At 52.9% G+C, this 16,231-nt stretch overlaps 5 protein-coding genes across 5 annotated transcripts; 4 read left to right on the top strand and 1 right to left on the bottom strand.

Annotated features, from left to right (window-relative positions):
* Positions 1 to 9: 9 nt before the first annotated feature.
* On the top strand, positions 10 to 1,608 carry QC761_708900 (uncharacterized protein; the record flags this gene model as incomplete). Its single annotated transcript, XM_062882439.1, has 4 exons — positions 10 to 539; positions 610 to 633; positions 708 to 778; positions 840 to 1,608. The coding sequence occupies exons 1-4, from the start codon at positions 447 to 449 to the stop codon at positions 1,606 to 1,608; spliced, it is 957 nt and encodes a 318-aa protein (XP_062728482.1). The 5' UTR covers positions 10 to 446.
* A 2,409-nt stretch (positions 1,609 to 4,017) lies between these two features.
* TPK2_2 (cAMP-dependent protein kinase catalytic subunit) lies at positions 4,018 to 6,621 on the top strand (the record flags this gene model as incomplete). Its single annotated transcript, XM_062882438.1, has 4 exons — positions 4,018 to 4,956; positions 5,014 to 5,642; positions 5,701 to 6,014; positions 6,055 to 6,621. The coding sequence occupies 3 exons, from the start codon at positions 4,018 to 4,020 to the stop codon at positions 5,726 to 5,728; spliced, it is 1,596 nt and encodes a 531-aa protein (XP_062728481.1). The 3' UTR covers positions 5,729 to 6,014; positions 6,055 to 6,621.
* A 287-nt stretch (positions 6,622 to 6,908) lies between these two features.
* Positions 6,909 to 9,404, top strand: QC761_708880 (uncharacterized protein). Its single transcript, XM_062882437.1, has 4 exons — positions 6,909 to 7,492; positions 7,553 to 7,636; positions 7,699 to 8,595; positions 8,667 to 9,404. Exons 1-4 carry the CDS (start codon positions 7,406 to 7,408, stop codon positions 9,144 to 9,146), a joined length of 1,548 nt encoding a protein of 515 aa, XP_062728480.1. The 5' UTR covers positions 6,909 to 7,405; the 3' UTR covers positions 9,147 to 9,404.
* MRH4 (RNA helicase) lies at positions 9,398 to 11,263 on the bottom strand (the record flags this gene model as incomplete). Its single annotated transcript, XM_062882436.1, has 1 exon — positions 9,398 to 11,263. The coding sequence occupies one exon, from the start codon at positions 11,261 to 11,263 to the stop codon at positions 9,398 to 9,400; it is 1,866 nt and encodes a 621-aa protein (XP_062728479.1).
* Positions 11,264 to 11,850: 587 nt separating this feature from the next.
* Positions 11,851 to 15,842, top strand: QC761_708860 (uncharacterized protein). The gene is given in 9 exon segments (XM_062882435.1): positions 11,851 to 13,036; positions 13,095 to 13,799; positions 13,858 to 14,270; positions 14,328 to 14,463; positions 14,516 to 14,540; positions 14,598 to 14,663; positions 14,937 to 15,112; positions 15,166 to 15,678; positions 15,698 to 15,842. The coding sequence occupies 8 exon segments, from the start codon at positions 12,858 to 12,860 to the stop codon at positions 15,347 to 15,349; spliced, it is 1,884 nt and encodes a 627-aa protein (XP_062728478.1). The 5' UTR covers positions 11,851 to 12,857; the 3' UTR covers positions 15,350 to 15,678; positions 15,698 to 15,842.
* Positions 15,843 to 16,231: the final 389 nt, after the last annotated feature.

Genomic DNA, 16,231 nt, shown 5'->3' with positions numbered 1-16,231 from the left:
GTAGTTCCCCAGCCCCCAAAGACCCGAACCCAGGCAGCCCGCAGCGTCCAAAAGGCCAGCTCACTACGAAGTCCAAACACCAGATGCCATTTTCCAACGGGAGTCGAAGACATCCAATCCGACGACAGCCGGGGGCAAAGAAGTAACACTCGGCTGAAGTTGCGCTGTACCGGACGAACGAACGACCACGACAATCATTATCTGCCTCTTTCTTTTTTCTCACCACTGCATCTTTCTGTACACCTGGCCTCGGTCAAGCTACCCTTATTTTTTTCGACAACTACTCTACCACGCCACACACGACCACCACACTGCGAATCTTGACATCACCCACCCCGATCTTCCTTCTCGGCCTGCACCTCGATTCTTGACACACAACGCGCACACTGCTGCCGACCGGCATACCAACTCTACGAACACAGACCTGCCCATTGGCGACAACCACAATGCTGTTTAAGTCGACCCTGTCAGCCCTGTGGCTGGCTGCGTCTGCTTGGGCCGCCGGCCAGAATGACGAGGGGGATGTCAAGAGCATAGGGGTATGCTGAGCCACTTGCTGGGAGATGCTGGTTTCGTCGAGGGATCAGTTAGAGCTAACGAGAGTTACAGTTGAGGACACACACACTCGTGCAGGTGCGCATGCTCGAATTTCAAGCCCGATCGCATGTTCGATGGGAAAATATATGACTGACGACGAACCATGATAGCCCTACCTTGACAGTGACATGCAAAGTCGGTGGTATGACTTTGGAGGGGACACGATTATCCGTACCGACCAGTAAATCCCCCCTCGAGTTTTGAAGGCTATCCAAGAAGAAATGCTGATCGTTGATGCGCAGGTACATCCGCCTGACCTCGGATCACCCCTCGCAGATGGGATGGCTCTTTAGCAGAGTGCCATTGACCGCCACAAACTGGGAAATCGAGGTGGAATTCAAGATCCACGGCAAGGGCCAACTCTACGGCGACGGGTTCGCCATGTGGCTCACACGAGAGCGCGGCAAGATGGGCCCCGTCTTTGGCGCCGCCGACAAGTTTGAGGGTCTCGGTATCTTTTTCGACACGTACAAGAACAACCGCCCCGGCGTCGTATTCCCCTACGTCATGGCCATGGTTGGCGACGGCCACACCTCGTACGACAAGGACACGGACGGAAAGAGCACCGAGTTTGCCGGCTGCTCGGCCAGGGGCATCAGACACGCCACCGTTCCCACCAAGCTTCGCCTGACGTACTTCCAGGACAAGTACCTCAAGCTGGAGCTGCAGTACAAGAGCGAGGGCGAGTGGACCATGTGTTTTGAGACGAACACTCCCCCCACGATTCCCCAGGTGGCGTACCTGGGCTTCAGCGCCGAGACGGGCGAGCTGAGCGATAATCACGACATCATTTCGATCAATGCGAAGAATCTGTATACGTCCCAGCCGAACGCGGGCAAGTCTACTCCTGGGAACAACAAGGGGGGCAAGAAGTCTTATGGCGGACAGGAGGGGGGTAGCAGCTGGACTTGGTTCTTTATGAAGATTTTCTTCTTCTTTGCGGTGCTGGGTGGTGCGTATGTTGGGTTTACTGCGTACAGGGCCAAGAACCAGAGGAGCCACCGGTTTTAGTGGATGGGTAGAGCAGAGCAATTGACATCAGCAGCCACGGAATGGCATGGGGAAGATGGTGATGCAGGGAAGCTCGACCTTGAAACGGGTATCAGAAGAAGACGAACTCGTCGGAAGGGACGGAGTGCGCTGGTGGCTCCTTTCTCATATTTATCGCCGAATTGGGTGAAGTAGGGATAAGCCGAGATGGTCGTGTCTACACACGGGATCTAAACGTGTTGCTTGGGGGTGGGCGGGAGAGGGCAAAAGCGAGTGCGGGATGGTAGCCATGTGTATGGGTCATGCCTTTGTTTTTTTTTTAATAGGGTTTCAATGGATGTCCAGCGAACACAGCAGTTTTTCGGTGCTGAAACCACAAGACGGTTATGGAGGTTCGAGTCCAAGACGGGATGCCCCTTTTCAAGACCCTCGGACTAGGTGCTCGTATACTTGGGGCGCCGGTGAGGTCGAGCGAGTCGCTGTAGGACTTGACTTAGGCGGGAAGGCGCATAGGTTTCCATGTGTATTTCTTGACATGTGCACTCCCTTGAGGGGAAGCAGAACTTTAAACAGGGGGTGAACTCCGTATTCATATCAACTCCATCGGACCATTTAACCCGTGTTTTCATACGGCTCGTTGAAGCCCCACCGCGGATCTTTAACAAGTTTAGACACCAGCGACGACACACCCACGAATTCAGGCTTGAAGCTAGGATAAGAGCGGGGATGTGGTGTTAATTGCGCGATGACGATGCTTTGACAGGGAGCAGCTGAAGACGCCAACCAGGCCAATCCCTGTGCTTGCTGTGCCCCGCCATCACAGGGCGAGACACGTCAAGCTGCAAAAGGAGATGCTTCACTTCAGCTTCACGTTGAATACCAAGTGCAGAATGGGTGTACAAGGTACTGTACCAAGTGCCAAGATATAAAAGCTACTGTGAGAGAAACTGACATGGGGCTTTGGTTCAGGCGCGGGGTTAGGTATAACCTCCCATCAGAGATAAAAGGGGGAGGGGGGGGTGGAGGGGTGGTAAGTTGTCTTTCTCCTATGGCATGGCCGTGTTGGGAACTGGGACAAAGAAAAAAGAGGGCTCGGCTACCACTTGGCTGCCCTGTACCTTACACTGGACACCACACGCTACCGTGACGTTCTCAGCAAGCGACGGCGCAGTCTGTTTGCAAGAACCACTCAGCAGCCTTTCAAACCCCAGGTGCCAGCTCCTTACCCAGCTGCCGAGAGGGACAAGGAGGAACGAGCGATGTGGTGCGTGGGTCCACTCATCCCTCCAACAGACAAGACAGACAGACAGCCAGGAGCAGACAGAGTGGACAATCACTCAATGATGGAATTCTCCTCCCGTCCCTCACCACACACCTAGAATCCTAGAATACTGGACCCTCCTCTTCTCTTCCAGTCCGACACCTATCGACCATTAGTTCTACACTCTTTGGAGATATCAACTTCCTATATCCGCGCACAGACACGGATTCAGATACTACACACGTAGCCGTTATTGTTGGCTTCTTTTTTAAGCAGCTCCCCCTCCTTCGCCTCTCTCCCCCCTCTCCTCCCTTCCAACATCAGCCGCCCCCTCCTCTACCCCCCATTGAAGGCGTCGCTTGGCCTGTTGCTCGAGTCCCTAGTTCTGTGTGGCATCTGTTTCCGGAATTGAACGGCTGCAATTGTTGAGTCGCTCACTCTACACCGTGCGCTGTTAGGCCATTGCAACTAGACGAGAAGCAGAGCTGCCGCCGCTCGAGTGACAGCTTCAAATAAACCGTCGACGGGCCCCCACCATCGTCTGGTTAGCAAAAAGCCTCGAAGGAAAAAAAGCAATCCCATAAGGGATCTAGTCAAGGGTAAGGTGAGTTTCTCCTCCTCCTCCTCCACATCTCAGCCACACAAGACCCGGTTCCAGTGACGTTTTTGTGCTGGGCTGCGATGCTTGGCTGCGAGCACATAGTTGGTGGTGCCGCAATATCATCACATTGCACGGGGTGTCCGTCCGGATCCATCTCCTGTCCCCACCAAAGCCAGCTTTCGTCACAACAATTTCTTAGGCCTACAATTTCGGCCGTTTGTTGATTTTGGGCCTTCTCCTATTTTGAACTAACAATTGAAGCTTTTTGGTGCAGGCTGTTCCCCTTTTTAACGGCGCGCGATTCCGATTCTGCAGTTTGCCCGGACCGCATCGGAGCAAGCTTCCCACTCTTCGGTTTCCCTGCTTGAAACTCGGTGTCACGTCGCCGACCGACCGCCGAACAAACCCCCTCCGAACGAACACCGATTGCTTATTGGCTCGCCATTTGGTTGCTTCGCAGCTACAGCCTCTTGGTGTTTTGCTCTCTCCCGGCATCCCGGCGTTGCTCTGCCCCAATCAGACAGTTCAAAGGCCTCTGCTGGCCTGGCCTCGTTGCAGAACGTCCTTGATGCCTTTAGGTGAGGCCATCGGTAACCTCCTCAAGAAGAAGCGGACCAAAGAGGGCAACCAGGACTCTTCAACGCACAGCAACCCCGCGAGCCCTGTGACACCCACCACAGCCAAGAGCCTCGAGCACCCTACCCTGCCGCTTGCGCCTTCGCAACCGGTGGCTGCGTCATCACAACCTGCTTCCACTGCCACCGCACACCCAGGGCCGGCCGAAGCGTCGGCCGAACCGCCAGTCACCATGAACACCAACAAGCCACACACACAGGGCTTCTCTGCTCCCCAGCATACACCTTCACCAGGGACCGAGAACCATCAAAACATCCCACGCATCTCGAATCTCATAAACTACCCACAACAGCATGATGGACCGGCTGGTGGGTACCAACAGCATATGGGAGCTCCCGCTCCTCAGTACACCACACATCCAACCAGCACAGGAATGCCCGGGCAGCAGCAGTTGCCATTGCCACAGCAACCTCAACAACAACAACAACAACAACAATATCCGCAGCAACAGCAGCAGCATGGTATGCTTCACCAACAACAGCCACACCAGCCACTGCCCCAGCAGCAACCACAACAGCAAGTACAACAAGTGCAACAAAACACGGCAGAACAACCACGCGTCACCAAGGGAAAGTATTCTTTGAACGACTTTGATTTTAGGCGGACCCTGGGAACTGGCAGTTTCGGTCGAGTCCACCTGGTGCAGTCACGCCACAACCAACGATTTTATGCCGTCAAGGTGCTGAAGAAGCAGCAAGTGGTCAAGATGAAGCAAATCGAGCACACCAATGACGAAAGAAAAATGCTGGCCGAGGTCAAGCACCCGTTCTTGATCACGCTTTGGGGTACTTTTCAAGATTCAAAGAATCTGTACATGGTGATGGACTTTGTGGAAGGAGGAGAGTTATTTTCTCTGCTAAGAAAATCAGGGGTAAGTTTTTGAGCTGAAAGGGGGGTTGAGGCTGGTTTGGATGTTGACTGTTGGCAGCGTTTCCCAAACCCCGTGGCCAAGTTTTATGCGGCCGAAGTGACGCTGGCACTCGAGTACCTGCACGCTCGCAACATTATCTACCGGGATTTGAAGCCCGAAAACCTTTTGCTGGACCGCCATGGGCACATCAAGATTACAGACTTTGGATTTGCCAAGCGCGTGCCGGACAAGACGTGGACGTTGTGCGGGACGCCCGACTACCTTGCTCCCGAGGTTGTCAGCAACAAGGGGTACAACAAGTCTGTTGACTGGTGGTCGCTCGGGATCTTGATTTACGAGATGCTCTGCGGGTATACTCCATTTTGGGACAGCGGCTCTCCCATGAAGATATACGAAAACATCCTCAAGGGCAGGATCAAGTACCCGGCCTACCTGAACCCGGACGCGCAGGACCTCTTGGAACGGCTGATCACGCCGGACCTTAGCAAGCGGCTGGGCAACTTGTACCAAGGGTCGCAGGACGTGAAGAACCACATTTGGTTTCAAGAGGTGACGTGGGACAGGCTGGCGAGAAAGGACATTGACGCGCCGTACTCGCCTCCGGTAAAGCCGGGGGCGGGGGATGCGAGCCAGTTTGATCGGTATGCGGAGGAGCAGGAGAAGTATGGGCAGACGGGGCCTGATCCGTAAGTTTTTCGTCTTGAGTGAGAGAGATGAGTGCTAATGATGATGATGATGATGTAGACATGGGTCTTTGTTCCCGGATTTCTAGATGTGTTCTAGATTTTTTTAGGGAATGGTTTAAATGGTGGAAGTGGGATTTTTGTATACTTGGTACACAATAGCGCGCGCGCACACACACACACGCACACACACACACACGAGACACAAAAGAGGTGCAGGCGGCTGTAGGAGATGGACATACATACGCAAGAGTAGGGCGAAACGGAAAGATCTACGGGTTTCTTTTTTTTTCTCTTTTTGTCGACCGGAGCGATTTGGGCTTTGTGGATTTGGGTTGCATTTGAGATGGATTAGGGTGAGAGGGGGCGGTGGTTGTTGTTTTTGATACAAGGAAAATGTGGAAGGGGATGGGAGGGGGTTGGTTTTACAATGGGAAGAGGGCGGGGTGGGCGGCTGTGTGTGAAAAAGGTAATAATTGAGAATGGGATGGATGGTTTGTAAGAATGATGGTAGGGTTATAAGTGTATTGCAGTTTGGGGGGTAAGGAGTGAAGGATGGTTATGCAAAAAAAAAAAAAAAAAAAAAAAAAAAGGTTTTCCTGGATAGTGTTAGGGATGGGGGGATCACGGCCTGTTTTGAAAGGCTGAGGGTTGAATCGAGGGTTGAATCAAGTTATTTGAAGTGTGTTATGTGAAGTCGGAAGTGAGAGTGAGAGTGAGATTGGAGTGCGAGGGTAAGAGGGTGATGCCAGCCTCCGACAATTGTAAATCGAGAGGGTTTGATGGTTGAAGGAAGGAATATGACCCCTGTTAAGTCATGAAAGCGGGAGCTAAACGGTTTGGGGTTGATTATGGGGGCTGGAAGACAGGGTTGCTGGGGTTGGGGAAGCTTCTTTTTACTTCAAAAGTGAAGATGTTCACACCTTGAGAGAAAACAGAAACCCAGCGAAAAGAGAAGGAGGTGTGCCTCCGCCCCCCCAACGATCGCCTACATCATCATGGAACGCAGCGGCGTCGAGAAGATGATGCATAACAGATGCCGGTGTATGTACGGTTTGATAAGACTGAATTGAAAAAGGTATAGTGTTGCCTTTTCCGACCAACCCACCACCTCAGCCACCTCCGATTTTTGGTGTTTTGCGGCCCCGCATCGGACACAACATGGAGCCTCTCTTGAAATTGCTTGTCTGTGAAACCGTAGATAGGTAGGGCAGGGGATGGGGATGGGGATGGGGATGGGATGGGATGGGATGGGGATGGGAGGAGCAAGGGGGGGTTGTTGGACAGCTCATCACTCATCACTGAATCGGGAGGAGTACAAAATATTGAGGTAAAAAGGTGAGAGGGGGTGATTGGGCAGTTTACCGATTGGCTGCCCAGATAGAGTGTTCGGTCTGTCTTGGATGCAGCTTGAGCTTGGTTATGTGAGGTGCTTCGAGGTGCATATTGGCGGCCTGGCTTGCCTGCCACCGTCGGTATTACATGGGGTCGAGTGGCTGCTGGGGGGTGGAGAAGTGCTTATCCCAACCTTTTTGTTTAATTTTTTTAATCAAAATGATTATCTGAACTTTTACTTGTAATAACTTTTTGAACGACTGACACGACTTTCTTTTGGAGTTTGACGTTGTTTTTTTGGTTGAGGGGGGAAAAAAAGAAGTGGATATGACGAAGAGCGGTCAACATTACTACACACAGCGATAGAGGACAAACAAGGACAGAGGACGGCAAGTGAGGAAAAGGAAAAGGGAAAAAAAGCAAGACGAAATATGGATGATTACATGTTCAAGAGCTATGTCGCCGACTGCAAGGTTGCGCAGGAGGCGACGAGTTATCTGGAGATTTTCAACTACTCGGTATGTTTTCCTCTCAATCTCCCATGAAGGGCCGGTTGAAAGCTGATATGTGAAAACCAGGACCCATCCCTCAGCACGGTAGAAGAACACCGCTTCCGACTAGACGAGCTACCAGATGAATTTGGGAACTTCTGCCATCGCCGGGTACTTTTTCTCTTCGCCCCCATCACCACCGCCGTGATCTTAACTAACCCCTATAAACCCAGGGCGCATTCGCACCCCCCAAACTAAAACCCGGCGTCTCCCTCCTCTCCGGTATCCGCCTCATCCTCCAGCAAAACGCCAAACACCCCGAGACCTTCACCCCCTCCTACATCTCCCTCTCACACTCAAACTACACCCTCATGGTCCGGGCCCTCAAGCTCCCCTTTCGAGGAATCGAATCGACCTCGGTCGTGGGACCCTTCTTCTGGTGCGCCCTCGACCCCGACGTCGACCCTTCTTCTTCCTCCACCCCGCCAAACCTGCAGCTCATCTTCCGCAAAAGCGACGTCCGAAAAAAGGGCCTGACCCGCGGCTGGGAGCTGATGCTGTCGCACGACTTTTCCACGGGCATCACGACCGGTTTTGCCAAAGGAACGCCGAGCAGCGACATGGTCACTGCCATCAAGCATCTGAAGGAGTGCGCTGGGCAGGTTTTGCATCCTTTCCTGCTCCCGATCATTGTTCTGTCTCATGACTTGAGCGCAAAGAATGATCAGAAGCAGAGGGATGCGAGGGAGTGGTTGAGGAAGCTGGAGCACGCGGTTAGCATGAGGAATGAGGTCTTGGAGGAGGAGGCGCAGTATATAAAGGATAACATGGTTGATCTGGACCAGATCAACCGGGATCTGGTCGAGTGTCACTCGCAGGTGCTGTGGAAGAGGCCGCAGGCGTATTTGGAGATTGTGAGGGTTATGAAGGAGGGGATGGGCGAGTTTTGGGCGATTGTGGATGGGATGATGGACAGTGATGGAGGGGGGAGTAGGTATAGGGTGGGAGGGGAGACGGGAAAGGTGCACAGGAGCATGCTGGCGAGGTTGGAGTTTTATCGGGCAAAGCTGAATGGGATCGAGAACTACGCTCATACTACGCTGGAGAGGTTGGGGATTCAGAGGGCGGCGGTTCGTTACCACCCTGTTTTATCGTGATGTTGTTTCGGGGGTTTTTTTGCTGACTGAGATGTTGCAAACAGCTCTACAACATCATCGCCCAGAAAGAGTCAAAGCTCTCCCTCAAGATGGCCGGGGAACAGCGCCGCCTCGCCCACAACGCCAAACGCGATTCCTCCTCGATGAAGACCCTCTCCCTGCTTGGCGCGATATTCCTCCCGGCAACCTACCTCGCTTCGGTGTTCAGCATGACATTCTTTGACTTCAACGACAACAACAATCACTCCCGCAACAACGGGCCCGTCTCCAGCGGTGGCGGTGGCGAAGAAAGAGAGAACCAGGTCGTGTCCCCGGATTTATGGATTTATTTCGTCATTACTGTTCCATTGACGCTGCTGATTGTCCTGATCTGGAGGATATGGGACAAGCGCCGAGACAAAAAGTACGAAGCCGAAGACGCAGACATCGAGAAGGGGATCGAGGCAATGGAGCAGCAGATAATGACGGCCATGAGGAAGAGGACGCTGAGCAAGGTTAGGACGTGGGAGGTCGGGAAGTTTTAGGAGGAGGAAGTGGTTGCTCATGATGGACGAAAATCACGACTTGGTATGATTTACGATCACGACCGTATACGAGATTGATGAAGAAAAAGAAAAAATGTTGGATACCATTCGGATTTTGCTGGCTGGACAGCACCGTTGGTTCAAAAGAGGACCGAAAGATATGCTCAAAATAAAGCGCCATCTAATGCAGCAGGTATCTCTATAATACACTTCAAAGTACATTCCGACGTCTCCATCATGCAAACACCCTTCTAAATCAGGGCCTGTCCCATATACATGCTCTCCTTCACCTCCGCCACTACATCTCTCCTGTCATTCTTCCCCACCAGCACGATACCCCTTCCTCTCCTCCCCATTCTGCCCGCTCTGCCCAAGCGATGGATGAAATCGATCGTGGTGTGCGGCACATCATACAGTACCACATGCCTCACCGCCAGGGTGTCGATACCTCTCGACGCCAGATCCGTGGCGACAATCACCTTGGTGTTGGGCAAATGTCTCCTGCTCTTGACAAGCTGAGCCCTCTTCTCTGATTCCTCCTTGGTAATCTTGAGGGGCTCGTTGCTGGTGAATGTGGCGAGGGCCTCCGCCTGGCGCTGGTCAGACGTGTCTCTGTGCAGCGCTACCGCATCGATACCCTTGCTGATGAGGTAGTCCGTGACCTCTTGTGTGCTGTCACGCTCGTTGACAAAGACCATGATGCGCTTGACGTCGATTTCACCTGGACCACCAGGGCCGTCGTGAGAGGCGGCGTCCTTGCCGATGGACCAGATGGCATCGGCGCAGGCGAGAAGCTTGTTGTTTCTGTATGGGTCTTTGGACACATCAATCACACCGAGTTGGACACGACGGGGGATAGCATGGAGGTTAGGAGTGACAATGCGTTGGATGTTGGGGAAATGGGCATCCAAGTAGTTGTCGAGGCGACGAGGGATGGTGGCCGAGCAGAGAACCATTTGCTTGAGCGAAGGCAGCGAGCGATCCACAATCTTTCCGGTCTCGGGGGAGAAAGACCGATCAAACAGAGAGTCAGCCTCGTCAATGACGAGGTGGTGAACCCGAGAAAGAATGTTGGGGTCCCTTTCCGCGATCTTGGCGAGAATGTGAGGAGTAGAGATGATCATATCGATCCCGCCATGGCTGTACAAGTTGCGTTGGATCTTGGCGGGATTGTAGTTGGCCGAAAGAGGGCGGACCTTGAACTTGGCCACGTGGGAGATGGACTTCGCAACCTTGTAGACTTGCTCAACCAGCTCGGCTGTCGGCACCAGTACGATGGCGCGGGGGCGAGCAGTATTAGGATGCGGTTCAAACTTCTCGATCCACTCGGATACCGGCGCACCGTTGCGGTGTTCTCTTTCGACTTGGAGACGTTCGTTGTACCTGGTGACGTTCTCATCCTCGGCCTCCTGTTTCCGAAGGTGGTGAATTGTTGGCAAAAGATACGCCAGCGTTTTGCCAGAACCGGTCTCGGCGGCCAACAAGAACTCCTCCCTCTGTAAAGCATCCTTGGACCTCCTCCTTATTCTGAGCTCTTTCAGTGGGTTCCCCAACATGGCTGAGATGGCCAGCTTTTGCACTGGTGTTGGCTTGATATCCGTCATGCCCTTCAAAACCTCGTTTGTGACGGCATCCTTCACGTCTTGCCTGAGGTCAAACTGGTCAAACGATTCGATCTCGGTAAGTCGTGCTTTGACGGCCTGTCGTAGAGAATAGGGTACGGTAGATAGGGCGCGCTGCATCTTCAACGCCTTGAAATCTCGCTCCTTGCCGCCCCTCCTGTCATCCTTGCCGTTCCCATCGTCGCGGCCACGAGTTGAGGCAAACTTCGCAGGGGATCGAGTGCGGTCGATGTTGGCTACTGTTCGGTTCATGCCGGCCCAAGGGCCGTCTGGTTTGTTTCGAGGTTTTTTGGGGACATCACCACCTTTCCCAGGCGGTGATGAGGGGCCACGGGCGACTCTGTCGGAGAGCACCATGCGGGACGGCCGCTCCGGTCGCCTTGTCGCAAAGGTTCTCTGGCCCAGCCATGGCTGGGTTGGCTCCAAAAGAGCTCTGGTAGGTGTTGACGCCGACCGGCAGATCAGGCAGACGGATTCCCGTGCTCTCTTCCACATTGTCGAAAAAACTGCGGTCACAAAATGCTGGTTTGCTGCAGGGTCCTACTCTCACATTGCCCAAAAATTTGGGACGAATGCTGGATCGCACTGATTCTGCCATTTTCTACCGCTCTGACCCCTGTCCCTGGCTGCCGCTAGCGCGCGTCTGGCGTTTGTGTTTAACACCAGACGCCGGACTTTAAGAATTACCCCCATCTTCTCAATATTTACACTGTCCCAGTTCAGGCAATCGCGGAAGAGATGGTTTCTCTTTGATTCCTCTTCATAAATTTCTGGTGGTTCAGTATGCTAGGCTTCACCTGACTTCAAAAGGTTCACCTCGCCACTTGGCACTCGCCGAGGCCTGTGTCCCTCGTGAAGGTGCGGGGTAAAATCGTGCAAGACTTGGTTGAAGATCTGGTTACAAACTGCAACCGATCTCCAACCATCACCTGGTGGTTTCCCAACGTTGGAGGCTTGCATGTTATCCTAATAAACGGACGGCTGAGGGAGCTGATAACGTGTGACTGGCCGGAGCCGGTGAACATGGCTAAGGTTGCATGCATATTGTGGGGGGGCATGCTGGGCCAGGTGAACAGACTAGCGTTGTCCAGCAGCGGGATGAATGGCAGCATAGCCAGCTGTGTTTGGAACGGTAATAACGAGTACAAAGAGGTGAAAATCAAAAGATTGTAGAGTTTCAAATGTCCCGAGAGCCCGGGCCAGGCAGGGCAGTTATTCTCAGGAGGAGACATCTCGAAGGCGGTGGAATATCTCCTGTATTATGTATGTCGTCCTTGTTCGGCAGGAGCATGTGCCGCAGCCGCTATCACTCGGGGTCATTGGCCAATGACAGCACAAGCAAAGTGGTAACCGTCCTCTTGGCCGACCTCGCTCGATAAGATGATAAGCCGAGCTTTGTCAAACTTCGCGTCATAGCTTGGTGCTTGAGAGACACCAGCACAAGAGAGAGAGGGTGGGCGGGGAAGAGGTTGGAAAGAGATTGACCGCCATGGGATCCCAGGTTGGAGTCTCGCTGAGAGCTGGGTGATCTGCCGCCTTGAAGGACCGGATGCTCCACAGTGGGAACAGCACTAACACAGCACTTGCAGAACTGGGAGTTGCCTTTTGCCATGCAAGCAAGCTTGTCGATGATGTCGTCTCCAGCCCATGTGCCATAGCCGCCCTGGAACACTCTCGAATTCCTCCCAGCAGCAGGTCGCACAACCCGTTTATTCTCTCCTCCCAGTCCTGCCAAAGCCGTTTGTGATCGTTGAACCTCCAACGTTGCCCGATCGTCCACGGTCTCGTCGCTACGCCCTAGCATCCATCACCACACCCCACCATCTCCACCGAGCCCACCTGTAAACTGAATCGTCCCCGGGCCAGACCCTGCTTTGCGGGCGCGTTGGTGACATCCCCCGCGACGGCTTGCGAAAACACACACACACCACCAGCCCACGAGTTTTTCACTTGCTTGACTTGTCTGTTTCTCTCTGTGTGTCTCTGAAATCTCTTTTTCCTTTCCTTTGTTGTGACGTCCCAACTGAAGGCTGTCCAAAGACCAAGGCATACCTGAGTCTGGAGCCTCGAGCGCCTCCCGCAAGACCAGATGGCCTCGAGAAATAACCCCACCACCTGGGACCAGTATGAGCGCGGCGGAATGTCACGAACCGGCAGTGTTTCTTCGATAGGGAACAGGAGTGTACAGTTTGAAAACGAGTCTCTCCTAGGAAGGAGTGTGGACTCCAACCAGGACGATGGCGAGTGGCCACACCTGAGACGGAGGAGGTGCGTTGCACGATCACGCGAGCTACCTACGGTTGAAATATTGACTTGGCAATCACAGATCCTCCATCACCAACCGCCTGACTGCCCTGACAGACATCGGCGGTGTCAACAGTATCCGTTCCTTCACCCGCAGTTGGCAGCGTGCGGCTGGTTTCAGTGAAGTTATCCCCCAACGACCCTCGTTCGTCTTTGCGCCAGACCAAGCCCACCAGCCGATTCAGTATGGCCGAAGTCCCATCGACACGGCCGAACAAGGTTCCGCCGAGAGGACCTCCCTGCTCCATGAGCACTTCCAGGCCGCTGCCAACCAACAAAGTCTCGCCGACCAGCCCATCAGGGAGGAAAGGGAAAGCCCTGAGCCAGGCGCGAGCTTCTCTCCAGGCCGCCAGGTCGCTGCCGCTGACTACCGTGAACGGGAGGCGAAGGCCCTCGAGCAGGAACTAGGAGGACCATTGTTCCGGACTGGCAGTCATCAGTCGATGTCGGGCACTTCGATCTTTGCCATTCCTCCTCATCTAGCGACGCCCTCGATTGTGGGAAGCTATGGATCTAACATCGACTATGGCACAATACGGTCCAGTGTCAGCAGGGCGTCCATGGCCGAGGCGGCTGCGCTCTGGCAGCAGCAGCAGGAGAGCGGTGCCAATGTTCCAGATGACGAAATTGCCCCTATTTTGGTCAAGGAGGTGGAGCAGGATGGCAAGATTGTTCTGGCTGTCGAGGGTCAGTCTACGCTGCCCCAGACTGTGTTCAATTCGACCAAGTAAGTGCCACTGCCTGCTTTCCGTGTTCAGTCTGGTGGGTGTACTGACGTTCTGAAGCGTCTTGATCGGCGTTGGTCTCCTGAGCTTGCCCATGGGTATCAAGTATGCCGGTTGGATCATTGGCATGGTGGCCTTGTTCCTATGCGCTGCAGTAACGGCTTATACGGCCAAACTCCTCGCAAAGTGTATGGATCTGGACCCCAGTCTGATCACCTTTTCCGACCTGGCCTTCATCTCTTTCGGACGCAATGCGCGAATAGCGACCAGTGTGCTTTTTACGCTCGAGCTTCTCGCTGCATGTGTTGCGCTGATTGTGTTGTTTGCTGACTCTCTTGATCTGCTGTTCCCCGGGTTCTTGTCTGTAAATGGGTGGAAAGTCTTTTGCGCCGCGATACTGATACCTCTGAACTTTATGCCACTGCGGCTGCTGAGTTTTACGAGTATTCTTGGTATCTTTTCCTGCCTCAGCAGTAAGTCTTGTGAAATGTTGGTTCGCGTGGGCATTAGATGCTGACATGGTCGTTTAGTTGTGCTCATCTTGCTGCTCGACGGGTTCTTGAAGCCAACTACACCTGGTTCCCTCATTGAGCCGGCAAAGACCTACCTTCTCCCTGAGAACTGGTTGACTTTGCCGCTGTCGTTCGGGCTGCTCATGTCTCCTTGGTGAGCCAACATCGACTCCCGCTCAGAACCACACATTGCTAACTGACCATAGGGGCGGGCACAGTGTGTTTCCAAATGTAAGCGATCGACATATCGACAGGTTTTTCGTGGGAAGAAAAAACTGACAAGACGAGATCTATCGTGACATGAGACATCCCTACAAGTACGCCAAGGCGCTCAAGTATTCCTTCTCATTCACCGTAAGTGTCGTGTGAATGCCCTTCCATAACCAGTGGTTGCTAACATTAGCTTAGTACATTCTTGACGCCGTCACTGCCGTTGCCGGTCTCCTGATGTTTGGCGACGACGTCCGCGACGAGATCACTTCCAATCTCTTGATGGAAGCCAGCTACCCGCGAGTGCTCACCGTGTTCATGACCTTCTTCGTGGCCATCATCCCTCTCACCAAGATCCCCCTGAATGCTCGCCCTATCGTGTCGACGATCGAGGTCCTTTTCGGCCTGAACACTCAGACCGTTGCCGACAATGCTGGTTTCATTGGGAGGTCGATGTATTTCCGTGGGGTGATGAAGGTGGTCGTCCGTGTCGTGGTCATCATTGTGTTCTTAGTCATTGCGATTCTCTTCCCGGCCTTTGATAGCATCATGGCTTTCATGGGGAGCGCTTTGTGCTTCACCATTTGCGTGACGTAAGTTTCACTATCACCTACGGCTTTCTGGTATCACACTGACCATTCTCCAGCTTGCCATTGGCATTTTACCTGAAGCTCTTCGCGAGTGAGATTCAGAGCAAGGAGAGAATCGCAGTCATGAGCATGATGATTCTGTCGACGATTCTAAGTGTCATCGGAACTATCTGGGCCTTTTTGCCCAAGAGCTGGATTGGTGCCGAGAAGGTTGCTGCTGACCCCACCTACTTTCAGTGATGGGTCATGATGTATATTGGTGTTTGATGGTTGAAGGTTGGTGCATGGATTTATACCCAGGTTGAGGAATGGATGGAGATGTTGCGAAAAAGATGAACAATGAAGTTGATGATGCTGGCTGAGGCACGATTTAATGAATCGTTGGGACATGCAACACACGCGCGCCACGACATATATGGTGCATGATGGGATGAGCTGCGGTCGTCTTTTTCTTGTCTTGTTGTTTACTGACGCCTATTTTATATCATCATTGTGTACTGTTGGTTTCTGATTCGTCACATAGCGTTTTTGTTATTTTTTTTCTTGCGGTTTGCTGTGAGCATATACATGTATGCATACACGGAGGAAGGAGGAACATGGCGATGAGCATATATTGGCAGTAATTGAATCCTCAAAGCTGTTGATCGTAGATGTAATGTGCTATATTCTCTCGGGGAGGCTACAATGCTTTGACAAGCCGTGGACTATATTTCTGTTTTGGAGTCATGAAGGCATCATTTGGACACTATAACTTTGTGTCTCCACTGATATCTTCAATATGGCATTGGTGTTACAATCATGTCAAGCGTATCACTGACTATTTATCCCACCAAGATTCGCTCACCACGGCCAGTCACGCCATGTGACTTTTTGCAAGAACGGGATAACGGTGGTATGCGTTACCTGGTACAACAGTCATTGTGTTAAACACACGAGTTGTCTCACATGCTTTTTCCCACTCGCGGACGGGTGTGGTACCTGACTGCCTTGCCTGTGATACCTCTCTCACCGGTTTGAATACTTTCCTCGGGGACAAATCTCTCTCATGACTGAAATGTCCCCTCAGACACACCACATACACACTCACTCTCACACATATGTCAGCTCTCGCCGTCTAAAATC

Source organism: Podospora bellae-mahoneyi, chromosome 7 (assembly GCF_035222275.1).
Source record: "Podospora bellae-mahoneyi strain CBS 112042 chromosome 7, whole genome shotgun sequence".
In the NCBI taxonomy this organism is placed as follows: Eukaryota; Fungi; Ascomycota; class Sordariomycetes; order Sordariales; family Podosporaceae; genus Podospora; species Podospora bellae-mahoneyi.
The sequence above is the reverse complement of the archived record's forward strand: the minus strand, read 5'-3'. Positions and strand labels throughout refer to the sequence as shown.